The 16,988-nt window shown below is 38.9% G+C and overlaps 1 protein-coding gene across 2 annotated transcripts in view; it reads left to right on the top strand.

Annotated features, from left to right (window-relative positions):
* Positions 1 to 16,988, top strand: part of drp2 (dystrophin related protein 2) — a 73,866-nt gene that overhangs the window by 45,516 nt on the left and 11,362 nt on the right. For both annotated transcript variants that reach the window (XM_037261645.1, XM_037261644.1), the window contains 9 exons: positions 2,533 to 2,593; positions 4,259 to 4,320; positions 5,123 to 5,197; positions 8,363 to 8,564; positions 11,037 to 11,122; positions 12,944 to 13,101; positions 15,503 to 15,669; positions 15,843 to 15,954; positions 16,599 to 16,735. In XM_037261645.1, the coding sequence (XP_037117540.1) occupies positions 2,533 to 2,593; positions 4,259 to 4,320; positions 5,123 to 5,197; positions 8,363 to 8,564; positions 11,037 to 11,122; positions 12,944 to 13,101; positions 15,503 to 15,669; positions 15,843 to 15,954; positions 16,599 to 16,735 (1,060 nt within the window). The remainder of the gene's footprint in view (positions 1 to 2,532; positions 2,594 to 4,258; positions 4,321 to 5,122; positions 5,198 to 8,362; positions 8,565 to 11,036; positions 11,123 to 12,943; positions 13,102 to 15,502; positions 15,670 to 15,842; positions 15,955 to 16,598; positions 16,736 to 16,988) is intronic.

Here is a 16,988-nt window from a genome sequence, read left to right as displayed (position 1 = left end):
CCTGGAATCCATAAAGCAACGGATTACCTGGCCGACTCTCCAAGCAGGAGGGGAGGGGGTGAGGCAGGAAAAGCAGCTGTAAAATAGCCCAGATGCCTGATGATAAAAATCAATCTGGAATTAGGATTTCAACATTTCTACTCTCAAATGTCATCCAGTTTGGATGTTCTGAACAGCCCTGAACTCACTAAATTGTCCCATCATGTAATTCAGAGTTTGGTCCAGGTAATTGATTGAAATAAAAGCAGCAAGTTTAGCAAACATCCTCAAATACCCGCCCCGCAATTTGAAGACTACAGTTTGGCGTGATAAGATTGTAAACTGTCCCAGCTATCGTGCGCATTTTGGTTGAAGCTCATGTTCCGAGAAGCCTCCCCGCCGGTGCTCATCACATAGCTCATTGCTCTTACTTAAGCGGAGCTGGGTGATTTAAAAAAAATAAGGAGAAGCTGCAGAGAAACCGAAAATTGTGATTTACTTAGCCCAGTTTAGACTGAGATGACGCGTAATGGCGTGACTGAGCGAAAGTCTCTCGGCAGGCAGCCTGGGGCACTTTTTACTGCCGTCATGCTGGCTCACAGTTGCCATCACTGCGGTGTAAATCGCAGCGATGCTCATCTCGTTGCACCATGTTGAGAAGTCTGCCTTTGTGGAGCTTTGTTATGATGCCTGGATGGATAAAAACAAGTGGAAGCCACGTTTTCTATCTGCTATGTATTTTAAGCAACATATTGTAACTACTGTTGAAAGTAAGGGTGACCAAACTTTTGTACACAAGGGCCACAAAAACCAGACAGAAAATTCGTAGGTGAGGTAAGTGAAGTGTCCGGTATTTGAAATGGTCTGATTAAATATTTACTCAGTGGGATTATAAAAAAATAGATTTAATTGTCATTGGTTAGTTATTGAAAAAGTTTATTTTACTAGCAGCGATTTTACAGTATCTCAATCAGCCAATGATTTAGTGGGATAAAGGATCAATAAGGATTAATATTAATTTTAATAAACTAATTAGAAGATGGCTGCATAGCAATCATGCTTACTTGTTTCAATTTCAATTAATTGTAATAATAGTGTTAAATGTTTGTGTATATATAAAATTGTTTATCTTACTAACATGTTTATTTACAGTAAATCAATTATTTAATAAGCTGAAGGATGAAAAGATGAATAAAAATTCATATATCTTAATTCACAAATTTTGAGGAAAAAAGACGACATAGTTCATATTCATCTTTCATGTTATAATGGTATAACTTGTAAAAGAATATATCAATTGTTTAATAAGATACACATTTGAATGTTTAATGTTTTACTAAATGAATTAAAGTGATTAAAAAAATTTTTTTTTGCTGGTGGAAACAGGTTTCCATGAAAAATGCCTTCATTCATGGAACTGTTAATTCAGAACAATTGATATTGTAAATATCCATAGGGTCAGACTGGTTAACGCAATTGATTCAAGCTGCATCATCTGTGTGGCTGAACAACACAGTACAACTCAAGTTTCATTTTTAAAATGATACACATTTGATTTGTACTTTCAGCAATGGATGGACTTTTTTTCTCACCACCCTTGGCTCTTTAAAACGGGATCACATTCTTGGCTCGCTGCCCTTTTTTCTTGCCTCTGCTCAATTTTAAAGTGCAGGCACACACATGCACACACACACACACACACACACACACACACACACACACACACGGCGGAGATCTTCAACGCTTTGTCTTCTGTTTGGCTGCCAAGGTGAAGTCGAGCGTGACGTTCACGGCTATGACTGAGACGGTGCACAAAGGCGTCGCAGCGACAGAATATTCTTCCCCATTTTACTCTTTGAATTCAAATACAGTAATTTCATGCTTTACTTCCAATATGATCATATTTGATAAGAAAACTTATTCTGACCAAGCAAAATTTTTGGAAAAAAATATGCAAATTTGCAAATACCAAACAGCTGGGGTCAACTGCTAATATTTTTTGCAAATTTTTTGCCTTGGCAATAAAGGTTGTGCTGATACCGGCCTTGTTTTGAGGTATTGATATCTTGTGGAAGGTCCCAATACCAGCCACAATACTAAAGGCAAAACAAAAAAAGAAGAAATCAGAGTAAGTCATCCTCGGCAGTAGTTGGTGCTCATACTAGTTTGGAAAAAAAAGAAACCCGTTTTGAATCATTCTGAACCGATATACTTCATTTTTTATTTGAAGCAAAAACACCGGTTTCTGTTTGCATTCACCTAAAGGTCACAATAGCATTTCTGAAATAACAAATGTAGCCCACTGAGGTTCCTTGCTCAGAATATAACGCATTGTCGCCCATCTCACTCCTCTTCCTCCTATTTGGTCGTGCCAAACACACACAATGCTATCGTCTTGTCCTTTGTCTGGCCACACCCGAGCGGCCCTGTTAATAAGGTCTGAATGGACAACACTATCTGGGCACGATATCACAGAGTCCATTGTGCACTGTGGCTTTTCACGCATGGCGGCTCATCCCGTTGTATACATTTCTCATGTGTGTGTATGTGCAGGTTCAGTGCAGATACCATGGGAGCGTGCCATCTCCCCGAACAAAGTGCCATATTACATCAAGTAAGTGCAGCTTCACGGTCACTCACTACGGTTTGTTTATTCCTGGCAACAGAGGCAACCAAAAAAAAAAAAAAAAAGACTAAAAGGAGCACATGTTATTGTTGTTTTTATATTTGTTCAAATTGCTTTAAAGTCATGCATCACTGTCAAACCCACTGGTGTTTGAAGACAATTTTATTTGTTCTCCACTGGCCCACAATGACCCCGTGGAGCAGTATGGATGTGTCACTCGTCAATTTTATACTCAAACTTGACTTCTGACATCTATTCAACATTTTTTAAATACATATATACATATCTCCATATGTAATAGAACAAGCATATAAATCAAATTTTCCTCCTTACCTTAACTTTGGGCAAATTCAACATGTTGACGTCATCACATCAATTGGACATCCCTATATCAATGTGCATATAATTTTTTAGCAAATTGTGTATTTTATTTGTGTCTTATTTCAAGTCAGGTACAACTGGAACAGTTTGAGTGGGCTAGAATGCCCGCTGTGAGGTGCAGCAGTCTGACTGAAAGCTCCTAAAGTGGTTTGATTGCAGTGATTGCCTCAAAAGCTTGTGCTACATATAAAGTTAAGAGTACCATCATTTTTGTCCTGGCCTGTTTCTGGAGTTTGTTTGGTAAAATAAATCTCTTTAACCACAATTCAGAAGCAGTGTTTGGTTCTCATTAGTTAATTCTCATTCAACATTTAATTTAGTGCTACTATTGGGAGATTCAAATTATTCCTGTGACCACCATGGGCTTTCATTAACAGAGGTATACTATTAATTTTGTCCACCTTGCTTAATTTCCCTTCAGATTATGAGGGAATTCTAGGAAGAAAAAAAAATCCCATTAGTTTGAGAATCCGGTTATTTTTTTATGTGAATGAGGTATCAGTCTGTGCATCTATCTAATCAATAAAATACACTTACTCGCTATAGCAATGAAATAGGATCAATACAAAAACATGATTGCAACAACTTAATCTAAAATTGAATTGGCAATGCTGCAGTTCTGCACTGCTCTGATTTATCGCAAGAGACTAATACGTCTATTAAATCCGAACATGTTTGTCCGAATAAAAACAGATTCTTTTGGTCCTTGTTGAATTGTGCAATCGGTCTACACGAACCGTAGTTTAAATTGCCATTAAAAGCAAGATCAATAAATGATCAGGTAAAGAAATATATTGTGGCAACACAGGTTCTCTCAATGCACTCAACTTTAGAGGGCTGCTGCTTCTTTTGTGTGTCGTGTACGTCCACAGTTGCCAATGATGAATATTTATATGTATCATTTGCAAGAGCTTTTTCTCTTGTTTTCATTATTTTATTATTTTAAGATGACCTAGCGGCCACCGTGCCTCGAATAAAAAACACACTGGAGCTGTCTTCAGTTTTAATACCATTCAAATGTGTGGAATAAATTGCCTGGAGAGAGTGAAGACATGAGACAGTGCCAACTCTCTTCAAATCCAAGCTTCCTTTAAAGAAAAACCTTCGTCTGGTAGTTTTTATCTTTTTAATTGCCGTGCTTTGCTTTCATTGTTTTTGTCACATTGTGTAGTTTTACTTTTTATTTTTAATGGGAAACATTTAGTCTTGCCTTTACTATTTAAATGTGCCACATTAAAGATTGATCTGCACATTTCTTGTGCTTTTCCGCAGCCATCAGGCGCAGACCACATGCTGGGACCACCCAAAGATGACAGAACTGTACCAAGCGCTTGGTGAGTAACATGCTGCACTGCCGCGATAAGTCTTTTTTTTTTTTTATCAGTAGATACTAAAAAGTGACTAGATCCAGCAGATAGGGTTGTTTTTCTTTCTTTCCGTTTATATTTTATACAGATTATTGATGTTTTTTCTTTCAGTTGAGCGACTGCAAATTTGTATTGACCATGAATAATCTGTGCACTGTTTACATGAATGTTATTTGTAGCAGTATGTCATGACCAAATTATTTATATTTTAATATGTATTTAGTGATCTGTTGTTGATGGCGTTACAAAGCACTATTTTGATTCTTAATCAGCTTAAACTTTTTTTCAGGGAATCAGATGCCATTGATAGTTGCATTATTAGTATTTATACGCACTGCCTGAAAGAATGAAAGAAAAGTTTTGGAGGTGTGTTGCTTTAAATATGATTTGTGAAATTTTCCCGCTATTTATGTTTCTGTGTGTATGAATTAGTGGTGCAGAGACATGCGTTAAGTCAAGAAACTCCACCAAGCTCATTAAGGAGTCTTGTGTTATTTTTTTCTGATAACAAAAAACAAAATTCAGTGACCGCATCGCTGCTGCACTGATTGCCTTTTGCTTAACATTTCATTAACTTTAATTGTTGATGTTAGTTAACCTTACTTGACAAAATGAAGAGACACCAAAAAGGGATGCAAAGGGATAACTACTGGTGGCATCTTGCACGGGTATGACAATAAACATCCTTTTGTGTCTTTGTCTGGTATGATCATGTTTTTGTGTTTTTAATGATAATAAACATCCATTTGTGTATTTGTCTCCTTGTCAGCGGATTTGAACAACATCAAGTTCTCAGCGTACAGAACAGCCATGAAGCTGCGGCGGGTTCAGAAGGCTCTCAGATGTAAGTTATACATCTGTCACTGTTATACAGCATGTATTGCACCAAGGTACATAATTTACACGAGGAGTATCTCAGGGCACAGCACCAAACAGAAATATTGTGAAAAGTCTATACAGTGGTGCTCTGAGCTATGACTTTAATTTGTAACTCAAACCATCTGTCTTCATTGAAATGAGTAGAAATGTGATTCATCTCTTTCAACGTCTTGGAAAAAAAAAACCACTGTTTGTATTGTATAATTAATATGACAAATAGCATTCAATCATGTTTTAAATTGTAAAAATATTCGTCACATTTTTTGCTACAACTCAATGGACATTGTGCTGCTTCTTCAAATATACGAAACCTGCAGCCACATAAAAATTAATTTATGTGCATCTGCTTTTTTATTGTATCTATGTTTCATCCACACAGCATTTAGGAAGCCCAAATATGATCATTTTTGACGTAAAGTCCCATAGAGGATATGTTGGAAAATGCTGTTTCCACGTGTATAACACATACGTCTTTGCTGACACTAGATCATGTCATTTTCAGATCAATTGTGCAGACTATTTCTGAGTTGAGTGATAAAGTGTTCCCCTGTAGGATGTCTAATCCACTATGACAAGCTCTTCTATAGGATGAGATGTACTTCATAGCCATTAGCTCGGAGAGTTTGTCATTCGGAATCATTGCTCTACTTTTACTCTTGAAGAGTTGGATCTCTATTGTGTTAATGGAGCTATGCATTAAAAGTCAAGAGCCATTAAATTTACTCTTGGCATTCACCAGTTTCTTCGTACCAGGTAATTAGAGCCACTAATTGGTCTATTTGACCGGGAGAGGAGAAGGTAATCAGTTGGTGCTGCGTGGTTAAGCCTTGAATATGTTCTGCTTCAGGGTCAAAGCCCTCGTTACGCGGCCAGAACATCTCTCACATCCAAGCCATTTCTCAAGAGAAGTAATGCTTCTAAATGGAGGTGTTATCCGATAGGAGACAGCATCGGCGCTTCTGGGGATGATGCATTAAAAATACTGCGGGGTCATTACTTTTTGCAGTGGCCAGACATCTTAATCACACATTCGTTGAGTAGCAAAGTTACATTATAATATTGCAGTGTGTGTGTGACTGTGTGCGTGCGTGCGTGTGTGATTAAAGCATACTGAAGCTATTGGGCCACGAGAAATATGATTCTTGGACCCAGTTGTAAATTGCATGTCTTGGACATTGTGCTCTAAAATTTCAATGTGAAAATCCATTACGCAACAGGCGATGTATTAATCAGAGTACACTGCCAACTACAGCCACAATAAAAAAAAAAAATCATAACGGTCATAAAATAATCACATTTTAGTACACTACAAAAGATTTTAGCCATTCAACGCAGAAAAATGAATCTGATTACTGAATACAATAAACTGCATGAAGGCCGTCCATGAGAGCTTTTTTTTTTTTTTTTTACATACTGGCACAATAATGCCAATGCACTTGCTAAAAAAAAAAATCTATATGTGCGAATTATCAGGCAATTCACAAAAGCTTCTAGTTGTTGAATTTTTTTTTTCTTGGTATCTGAAAACATTAAAAAAATCACTTTGCTGATTATGCTACAAGGCAACCTGTTTGTGTTGTGTAATTTAGCTATCCTGTCTGACTGTATGTGGCATGTTTTTGGTGTAGTGACCTCCCGGTTATTTCCATTGCTTTAATAAATGACCTATGTTATTGCAAATAATTTTGCTGACCTCCAAAGTACTGCTAGCGTACCCCATGGGGTTAGTGAAAAGTACCGGTAAAGCTAATGTAGTGGCCAGCGAGTGCATTTCTTGAATCAAGAATCCATACATTATAAATGATATGCACTTCCTAGTTCTGCGCTGTGAATCATTGGGATAGTAGAGATGGTAATACGATAATGGTCATATAATAGCATCGTGATTTGTGATGTCCTCTTTCGTTCGATGGCTTGACCTCCATTAACCTTCAGCCTGCCTCTACTCCAAAGTACTTTGACACTTCCTGTAATCCTGGCCTGGCTCTGCACACAAACTCCACCAAAGTGTCTTTCAGTGACTCGTCCTCTTGTCCACCCTCTCATCTCCTCATCCCTCCTTCAGTCGTTGACGCCGTATCATTAGAGGATGTAATTGGCTGGCCGTCTGGATAACTTCCCACTGCAAAATTGCTGAGTGGTACGGCATAAAAGAGCGCATCCTGAAACATATTTTTAGGTGATTGCGTCCTCATTTCCAACCCCACTATTGATCAGGCCAATTATACTTTCCGTCAACGCGCACCCTTTTAGGTACTCGATAGGGACGCGCCATCAAATTAGTTTAGGAGTGGGAGGATCACATTTTTTGTCACAGCTCTCGAAGCATCCACTTAAGTGGGTAAAAATAAAAGGCTGAATCAGCCGTGTTTGCATTTATTGAGGCTTGAATGATGGAAGTGGGTTGGTAATTATAATTGAACCTTTATGTTCCGTATATGACACTGAATAGGTGCTAAAAATACACGTTACCTTTATTTTTTTATGGAACTGGATAAATTCAGTTTTCCTAATCTTTCAACAGGCGACAAAAAACTCATCTGACAAAACAATGGACTACCCAATCCCTCATTTAAAAATAATAAAGCCACTGTTATACATCCATGGATAAGTGATTATTAAAGAGCCGAAACACATCCGATACAAAGGCTGCATCAAATAACTGTGAAACATGGATAAGACTTGGTTATATTATGTGGTTGCTTTGCTAGATCCCGTGTATAGTGTCTTAAATCTGTGCAAGGTAGAATGAAATCTCAAGACTTTCTGGCATTCTGGAGTGTAAAGTGCAGCAGTATCCTTGCATAACTTTGCTATGGCAACCCCTAAGCATTATTATTCTGATGAATACAAGGCTGGTGTTGAAAAGGGAGTTCAGAGAAACCTTCTCCCAAGAGAATATATTAAAGAATAACAATAATTCATTCATTTTATTCATTGTGATTCTAGGACATTTCTTGACAGTCAACCCCTGTTTATCAAGGCAGATATGATGCTAAAGGAAAAACTGTGAGGAAAAAGAAGCATTCAAATATATGTAATTTTACCTCCCGTAAGCTTCAAGGAAATTTACATGTATTAATAAAGGCACATTAAAAATGAAATCCTGTGTGTGCATCTGTGTCCTTAGTGGATTTAGTGGCACTGAGCAACCTCTCCGAGGTGTTCCGGGAGCAGGAGCTTCATCAGGCGGAGCACGTGATGGATGTGGTGGAGGTCATCCACGGCCTGACGGCGCTCTACGAGAAGCTGGAGGAGGAGAGGACCGTCCAGGTCAACATTCCGCTTTGCGTGGACATGTGTCTCAATTGGCTGCTCAACGTCTATGACAGGTAGGTCGAAATTACACAATTGAGCATTTTGTGAATTTTCAAAGCATTTTGATCGGTTGCTAGCTAATGCCACGATGTCATTGCCATCCTGACGCGAGCACAATAATATCTACAATTGCTGTAAAAAAATAATATTGTTCCTCCAGCGTATTTACCGTCTCGGTGGCTTTGTGTACAGACGTCTTTGAAGCGTCACAACACAACTAAAGCTCCAATAGTGCACGGGATCAATCTTGCCTTCTGAGACAAATCCTCTTTTTCACGCTAACTTTCAACCTCATATTTTTGCTTCTTATTGTCTATTTCTTACCGTCTCCAAAGAGTAAAAAGAAAAAAGAAAGAAAGACGGCGCTGGAACATAAACACAAAAGAGGAATCTCATGAGCGTTGTAAATTTTGTGCTCTGGTCTTTAGGACTTACTGCTAATTAGACAATCAGAGACTTCACCCTCTGCATAAATTCCAGCAATTGCTTTTGGGTTTCACTTAAATAACAGAGGTGCCTCTGAATATGTGTGTGGAAGTCTAATTTTTTTTTAAACTTTGATTTTACAGTATATTAGGGGTTATCAAAGAAGAAAGACTCATAATCCTAGCTCCTATACCATTTCGTAATTGAGAAGTAGGATAATGATGGGGGTCCTTGGAAAAATGTCTTCAAGGATCCCAAGAAACCCCAATGTAGCGTAGCGTCTAATTTTGAACTAACTCTATCTATGTGAGCTAATAATATACTCACTTGCGATGGTTCACACATTGATTTCACAGTCTTGATTGAGGTCTTCACTTGTCTTGGCTTTGCTTAGAGTGTCTCATTACATCACGGCTGACTCCATTTGCTCAGTCTGTGCACGGGGTTAGTGTCCTGGTGTGCAGCAGCGGTGTTTAAAATGGAAGCGCCGCAAGACAGAGTGTGTGGGAAAGGAGATGACAGCCAGTTGCCTCCTTATGTGTCTCTGGATGCACTCCAGCTTCCAGTTAATGTTTCTCTGTGACTTCTCGTGTGACTTTAATCATTTAACTGAGTATTCGCTCCCTGGTGAAAGGTGACCTCGCTTTTTCTTTCCTACCCGCGTGCATTTGTGGAACACTCAACTTGGCAAACTTGATTTAATTATAATCTCCTTCCCACTGACGCAAGGTCTGATCTTTTCCATTCCTCGTTTCTACCGCTAATATGATAAGCTTGCGGCTCCTTCAAATTGTTGCTCATTACGGTCGTGGAGCTCTCTCCCGGCTGCGCCTGCACGCTATCTCGGTAATATGAACAATGGCACGCAATGATGATCAACGCGTTTGCCCTTCTCGACTATAGTTTTCACATTGCAAGCAGAATAAAGTTTCAAAACAGTTTGCATAGACCGCAATAGGGAAACAATGTCACAAATGAACTTAAAGTATTTTTTCAAGAACATATTCATCTAAAGCAAATTACACACGTTTCTTACCCTTAAGTGAAATGAGATCATTTTCAATGAGTGGCTGACAGTTTTGCTGCCATTTGATATTTGAATGACAGTATAACAGTGTTTCAATATCACAGATGTAACAGGAAAAAAATAGCTTTTAACTGCATTTATAATTTCATACATAGTTGTGGCTATAAAGCAAAGCGTGGAGAGTCTGTGTTGCACTGTCAATAAGCCAATGGGACAGTCTATCTATCTATCTATCTATCTATCTATCTATCTATCTATCTATCTATCTATCTATCTATCTATCTATCTATCTATCTATCTATCTATCTATCTATCTATCTATCTATCTATCTATCTATCTATCTATCTATCTATCTATCTATCTATCTATCTATCTATCTATCTATCTATCTATCTATCTATCTATCTATCTATCTATCTATCTATCTATCTATCTATCTATCTATCGCTCTCTCGCTCTACATATACGTATATTGATATATTATTTATTATATCTTTATTGTCTATACTATATTCTTTATTGTCGCCAGTTTTCTGTCTTGGTTGCAATTTGCTTCTTTGACAATCGCACCACGTTTCTGGTTCTGTGTTCATTATTTTTTTTATTGTACTGCATCGCTTGGCGTTTAGTGAAGAGTCGCCAAACTTTTGCAATGATAGAGATAAGTTTTCCCTTTATGAACTTAATTTTAAATGAACCAAAAATACACACTACAATCGTTTTCTTTTTGACCCTCAAACCTTTGAAAAGAAACAGTTTGCATGCATGTGGGCATCTCTCTTTGTGTGAAGACATTATCTCCGTGTGAGGCACAACCCCAAGAACAATTCCTCAAGTCCCTGCAGTGTTTAAAGAGTGTGGATGTGTCCCTAACACAATTTCACACCATTGCATTGACCTGTGCTGTCGTGCCCTGACCCGCGTAATTCGTCCTCACTTTTTTTCCTCTCCCTGGGCAAAGCGTGGAGCCATCACTAATGGCTGTCTGTGCATTGTTTATTGTTCTAAACCTCTATCCTTCATTCCTGTTAGCGCTCGCAACGGCAAGATGCGTGTGCTGAGCTTCAAGATGGGCCTGGTGAGCTTGTGTAACGCCGACGTCCAGGAGAAATACAAATGTGAGTGAGTAATGCAACCAGCCACTGATGGTAGTCATTACATACAGACGCTCAAAGGCTCTAATGGACAATTCGACTGTTGCTGACATTAATGGCAGGTGCTGCTTCTTCCACGCCGAGCCGTAAAAGGACTGCTTAGCACCGGAGTCCATTCACGTTCACTCTTTGTGCCTCTTGCTGGCATTTGTCCTCTTAGCCATTCTCCTCTTTCCCCTTGTAAAATATGCCGTGATGTTTAGCTACTTAGGTGCTTGTCAGTGTGTTTTACAAGTGGGTGATGTTAAAGTCAAAGGTGGAAAAATAAGAATCGCACATATTTGTGTAAAAAAAAAAATGACCCAAATAAAAGAAGTGGTTGAACATCTGTACTTCAGTAGAAGTAAAACTAAAAAAGCAACAGGCAAAAAAAAAAGCAAGTAAAAAGTAAAAAGTAATTAACTAACCAATTCATCTGTCAATTATTTTGTCGATTAATTAACAAATCAGAGGAGAAAAAGCACGTTTTACTCTTCATCCCGTTATTTGTTAGTCTGCTTTTATGGAAGATGACTGATTGGTGAATATTAACTGTTGACAAACATTAATTCAAAGGGTACGAACAAATTCGAATTAAAAGTATTGAAACGATTAATCGATTATCACTATCGATTCATTTAGTTGTCGATTAAGAACTTAATCGTTGCATCTCCAGTGGGGCTTAAATGTAGAAAAAAGCATCAGAAAAATAAATACTCGGGTGAAATAGAGCTTGCTGAAAATTCACTCAGTATATCATCCAAATATTTGTACTTGATTACTTCACTACGAAGTGCGTTTTAGGAGCCTCACAGCTGGGCCTTGAAGCAGCTGGCCAGTAGCAGTTGATTCCCCACCCAAGACAGCATCAACGACGGAGAGAAACATTTACAAAGATGACTCACAGTCAAAGCACCATCTGTGTAGATTGAGCAACGGAACTTCTCCTCAGTTAAAACGTCCCCGAGGTTAGGCGGCCATGAAGCGTCTTTAGCAGTTGGTCGTCGCGCTCGCCGAGCTCCAGATGTCGCTCTTAAGAAAAAAAATATTTACACTTAGATGTTAAGCGTTTGCCTCAGATAGCCATAAACACAGATGCTGCCTTTTAATCCCCTCGTAACGCCGCCGCCACAATTGTTGAATTAATATCCAAGTCCACTCTCACTCATGCAAACACGCAAAGTAGATACTCAGAGAAAACAATGAATCGAATTTATTAGAAGAGGTTGTGGCACTTATTACACCACCTCAAAAGTACTTGACAATCCAATTAATTGACATAAACACAAATTAGCATACTTTAGTCTATGTGCATACACAATGAGCAATGTTAGCTCACATAAAACAACAAGAAAATGATTAAGTATACCTGACAATTCAAGCCAGCACTACAATTTACAACCTCCAAAATGACAAGTCAGCACCTTTCTCAAACAGTTGTGTGGATTTTCCAAACATTGTAATTTTAGCGGAGGCAGCATCTGTTACAGGACAGTGGTTAAAGAAGTGTATATACTGCTATAAAACTTGTCATCATATCTCAAACGTCTTAAAATGCTTGCTCCTGTTTATGGGTACGAGTGTGTTTAACATGGAGGTTTTAAAGCCTGCTGTATGAAAAACGCTAAGGTTGGCTTTAGAATGCTTCTGTCAGCATTTTTAGGATGTTGTGAATTCTGTGAAAATACGACGCATCAAACTTTTGAAATGTAGGCTATTTGCGGTAGATAATTGTTTTTGTTTCATGGTAAAAAAAAAGTAACGAGTAATATCAATAACATTTCTATTTTTTTCGTACGGTGGCAGATTTATTCCGTCAAGTGTCCTGCAACGGAGGTTTGACAGACCAGCGTCACCTCAGCCTGCTTCTCCACGAGGCCATCCAAATTCCTCGTCAGCTGGGCGAAGTGGCCGCTTTTGGGGGCAGCAATGTGGAGCCAAGCGTCCGCAGCTGCTTCCGCATGGTGAGACCAGTGGGAAGGTGATCACAAATATAAACCCATAAGAAGGCCAATTATTTTCAGAAAACCATCATTACAAGTCATTGAGAGATTGTTGATGTATCATTTGTCTGCATGGCATCCAAAGTGGGTTGCGTGAACTTTACCTCACGACATTCTGATGGGGACGCCGCATCATTTTTCAACGTTAATTAAATAGTCAACCGGAGATTCTGTGAATTTTAACTACCTGATATTCGACACTCATCCTAATTATGCACAGTCTATTCTGTTCCATGCTTGTCCTATTAGCCATGGCTGATTAAAAATCAATTCCCCTTGCCGTTTGCTCTATGTCGTTTAGTTGAAGATTAAATTTCACTCTAATGGAAATTATTGGATGAGTTTTACCATCTATTACAAATCCGTGTGCAGATGTGTACAGAAGAGTTCAACCCACATTTACGTATGTATGTAGAGTATTGTTCAAGTTTATGAAAGGCTTCAAATATAGAAGCAGCGCTGGAATAGTCACGAGGCTCAAATTCATGATTTCCAGCTGGCCTGATCTTTTTTTTCCCTCTGACCTTTTGTAAATCCGTGTACTTTATATTACTTTCAAGTTCATTTGAGAACAGCGAAAACTCTCAAATATCCTTGGGCAAAAGTAAGCACATTGAAAGTTTCAAATAAGGTGGCTTTTGTTCAACAGAGTCTCAGACAATGCATAATTGTGGTCATAATCATTCTGAGAAGCTATTCACATGCCGTATACAATTCCTTATTTAATCTATTTAAATGCCTCATTAAAAGAAACCATGAAACAAGACAATTAAATAGTGACAAAGAAGCATTGTTTTAAAACTCTGGCTCTACTCGGAAAATATTGTAAAAGACAATACAATTAACAAAAAGAAGAAACAAAAACCAAACTGTGGTTCAAAGACGAACCCTTGAGGAACTCCCCATATTGTGTCCAAGTTTGTTGCCTTGAAGTTTTGAGTTCTCACAATTTTTTGGAGGTAGAAAAACTGTGGTTCGAGAACATAACCTTGAGGCACTCCACTAAATATTATAATGTAATCGAGAATTAATTGTCGAAGGGCCTGCTCATAACAATCACTAAAAGCTTCTCTTCTGGTATGTGTACGACAGTTGCAACATATCAATGTATGATTTCTCAACTCACTTTGCTCATATTGATGAAGTCAGGCATTAGCATAATCTTCACGTTGTAACAAGTGGGATGTAAACGGAGACGTGTAAATCTGAGATTGTAATCTTAAATATAATCACCTCATGAACCCGCTCAGGTACAATTAATTAAGGCAATTACGCGGGCACGTCGAAGAAGGCCCAAGGACTGGAGATGACAATTTCAATTACTGAACTGTGATGAGCCTCATTAAGTATCAGGGAAATACATTAAGGAAGGTCTGACGGAGACAAATGATTGTACATTATGATCTTAAGAGCAACTAAATCGAATAGCCTGAGATAAAATATGATTGGGCCGCGTTGTACGTGACAAGTTCATCGTCAAGATATGTTGTAATTGATTTGTTTTTCCTTTGGCCACACTTTGTAATCATGCTGTTTTTAAAACCGAGTAGAAGCGCTGCAACAAGGATCATTAGACAAGTTTATTCATAGATATTTCATTTTAGATCAAAGTTCATTTTTAGCACACACTATAGGGACAAACTGAACCTTACGGAAATGTAACTTGATTTGACCTCTTGCAGTGAAGAAAAGGGTATGTTAGAGAAGCATTTTTTTATCCCAAGAGAGGCTACACTTTCTTTAAAACTCACCGTCTGTGGGATCAGCACACACACACACGCGCACACACATGCATGTATTTATGATGCAGCTCTACTTGAGCAGCGGAGGAAGCTCCCGGGGGAAATCAACCTCTTAATGCATCTCAGATGCTGACTTAATGAGAATTTAGCACACCGACGATTTTCATCGCTTAGCAAGTTGCTGCTTTATGAGGATATCTTCACTTTGATCCCATCTTGCAATTCTCAAAAAGGCGTCTCGCCGAGAGTGACGCAATCGCTCAGACACACTCGCGTGTTGTACTTCAGATGCTTCGACTCTGAAGTGGAGCTGTTCTTGGTCAGTTGTGAAGCAACTTTTGCGACTAGCATTTTTTTCCTCTCAGACACACTAAAAAAGCCTTCCGAATTGTAACGTCATTTTTAATTCCCTATTTATACATCTCCATCACTCTCAGAAGCCAACCATGTCTGTGTGCTCTGATTTTCTGTACACAGTAATTTCAACACCCGTGTTCTTGTTTGAACTGCCTCGAACGCACCTTCTCTCCTCATAACATCATGTACCTGCCCGCCTCCTGCCCTATATTTGGATTCTATACACTCTGCCACATCCCCACTCTTCACTTGTGTGTGTGCAGGCCTCAGGAAAACCTGCCATTGAGGTGGCTCACTTCCTGGAGTGGATGAGCCTGGAGCCACAGTCGTTAGTTTGGCTACCCGTACTCCACCGGGTGACTGCGGCCGAGTCCACCAAGCACCAGGCCAAATGTTACATCTGCAAACAATGTCCCATCAAGGGTTTCAGGCAGGTGGAAATGTCACCAGGTCTAAATGTTAAATCATTCATTTAGTGGCAAAAACATTTCGGAAATTTCAGGTCAACAAGTGACCGTAACGGAATAATTAGGCATGAACGAAACCAAATCTCAGCGTCAAGCCTTCACACTGCGAGCTCACGTATTTTATTGCTCTTGGCAGATATCGCAGTTTAAAGCAGTTCAACGTGGACATCTGCCAGACGTGTTTCCTAACCGGACGCACTACCAAGGGCAAGAAGCTGCACTACCCCATCATGGAGTACTACACCCCAGTAAGACAAATGTTTACACGTCGCCATTTGATCAGACTTTGATCGCCGCAATTATATCAACATCTGCCAGTTTTTACTTTGAACACATGCCACATTCGGCTTGTGCTACTTTGAGCATATATTATGTCAGCCAGTGAGTCCCAACCACTGTGCAGTGAGAAATGTGCTTTGAGAATTTCACTTAACTGGTCCAAAGAATATTTATCCACTGCAAGATCTTTCCGTTTGTTCATCTACCTCCGCCAGTGTTCAACAACATTGTACTTGCAGCTCCAGTTTAATACAAGAGGAGAAGACAAGGCATTGATATTCACTCTGACGTATGAAATATGGTATACTAACTTCTTTTATTCACGAATCAATATTTTTTTTAGTAGCTGGTTACACGAATGACTTAACATCCTATATTATAGATGAAAAACCGCTCACTTTACAGGGCTTCCAATCCAATAGGTTGAATGCTGGAGGCTAAAATTGAAAGTATTGTCTTTATTTATTGTCCGTAACATCCAATTTCTATCTGTGGAGTTATTTTCAACGTGTAAAAGGAATAAAATTTCTTGAATCAGTTTCTAACCTCGCTTCTCCCGCCATGCACTGCACTCGCCGTCCTTCCGCCGCTCTCCGCCTTCATCCAACTCCAGACGACTTCGGGAGAGAAGATGAGGGACTTTGCCAAGACTCTGAAGAACAAATTCAGATCAAAGCAGTACTTCACTAAACACCCTCAGAGAGGTTACCTGCCTGTTCAGTCTGTGCTGGAGGCTGACAGCTCAGAGACGTGAGTCCAACTTTTTTCCAAAGAAATTTGGTTTTCAATATATACCAATGGCTGACTTTCTTCTCATGTGTTGCCCAGCAATAAAAAAAGAGATTGTGGTCAATTAATTAGAAACAGTGTTCAAAACAAACACTACAAAAATGAATTAAATTGGGTACAAGTAAAATACAACAGGCTCCGAAGCATCAGGCTGTTATTGATTTTATTTACTTATCAGCTTGTTCATGGTTATTTTTTCTATCTGTAATTTGTG

The sequence above is a fragment of the Syngnathus acus genome, chromosome 10 (genome assembly GCF_901709675.1).
Source record: "Syngnathus acus chromosome 10, fSynAcu1.2, whole genome shotgun sequence".
In the NCBI taxonomy this organism is placed as follows: domain Eukaryota; kingdom Metazoa; phylum Chordata; class Actinopteri; order Syngnathiformes; family Syngnathidae; genus Syngnathus; species Syngnathus acus.
The sequence above is the reverse complement of the archived record's forward strand: the minus strand, read 5'-3'. Positions and strand labels throughout refer to the sequence as shown.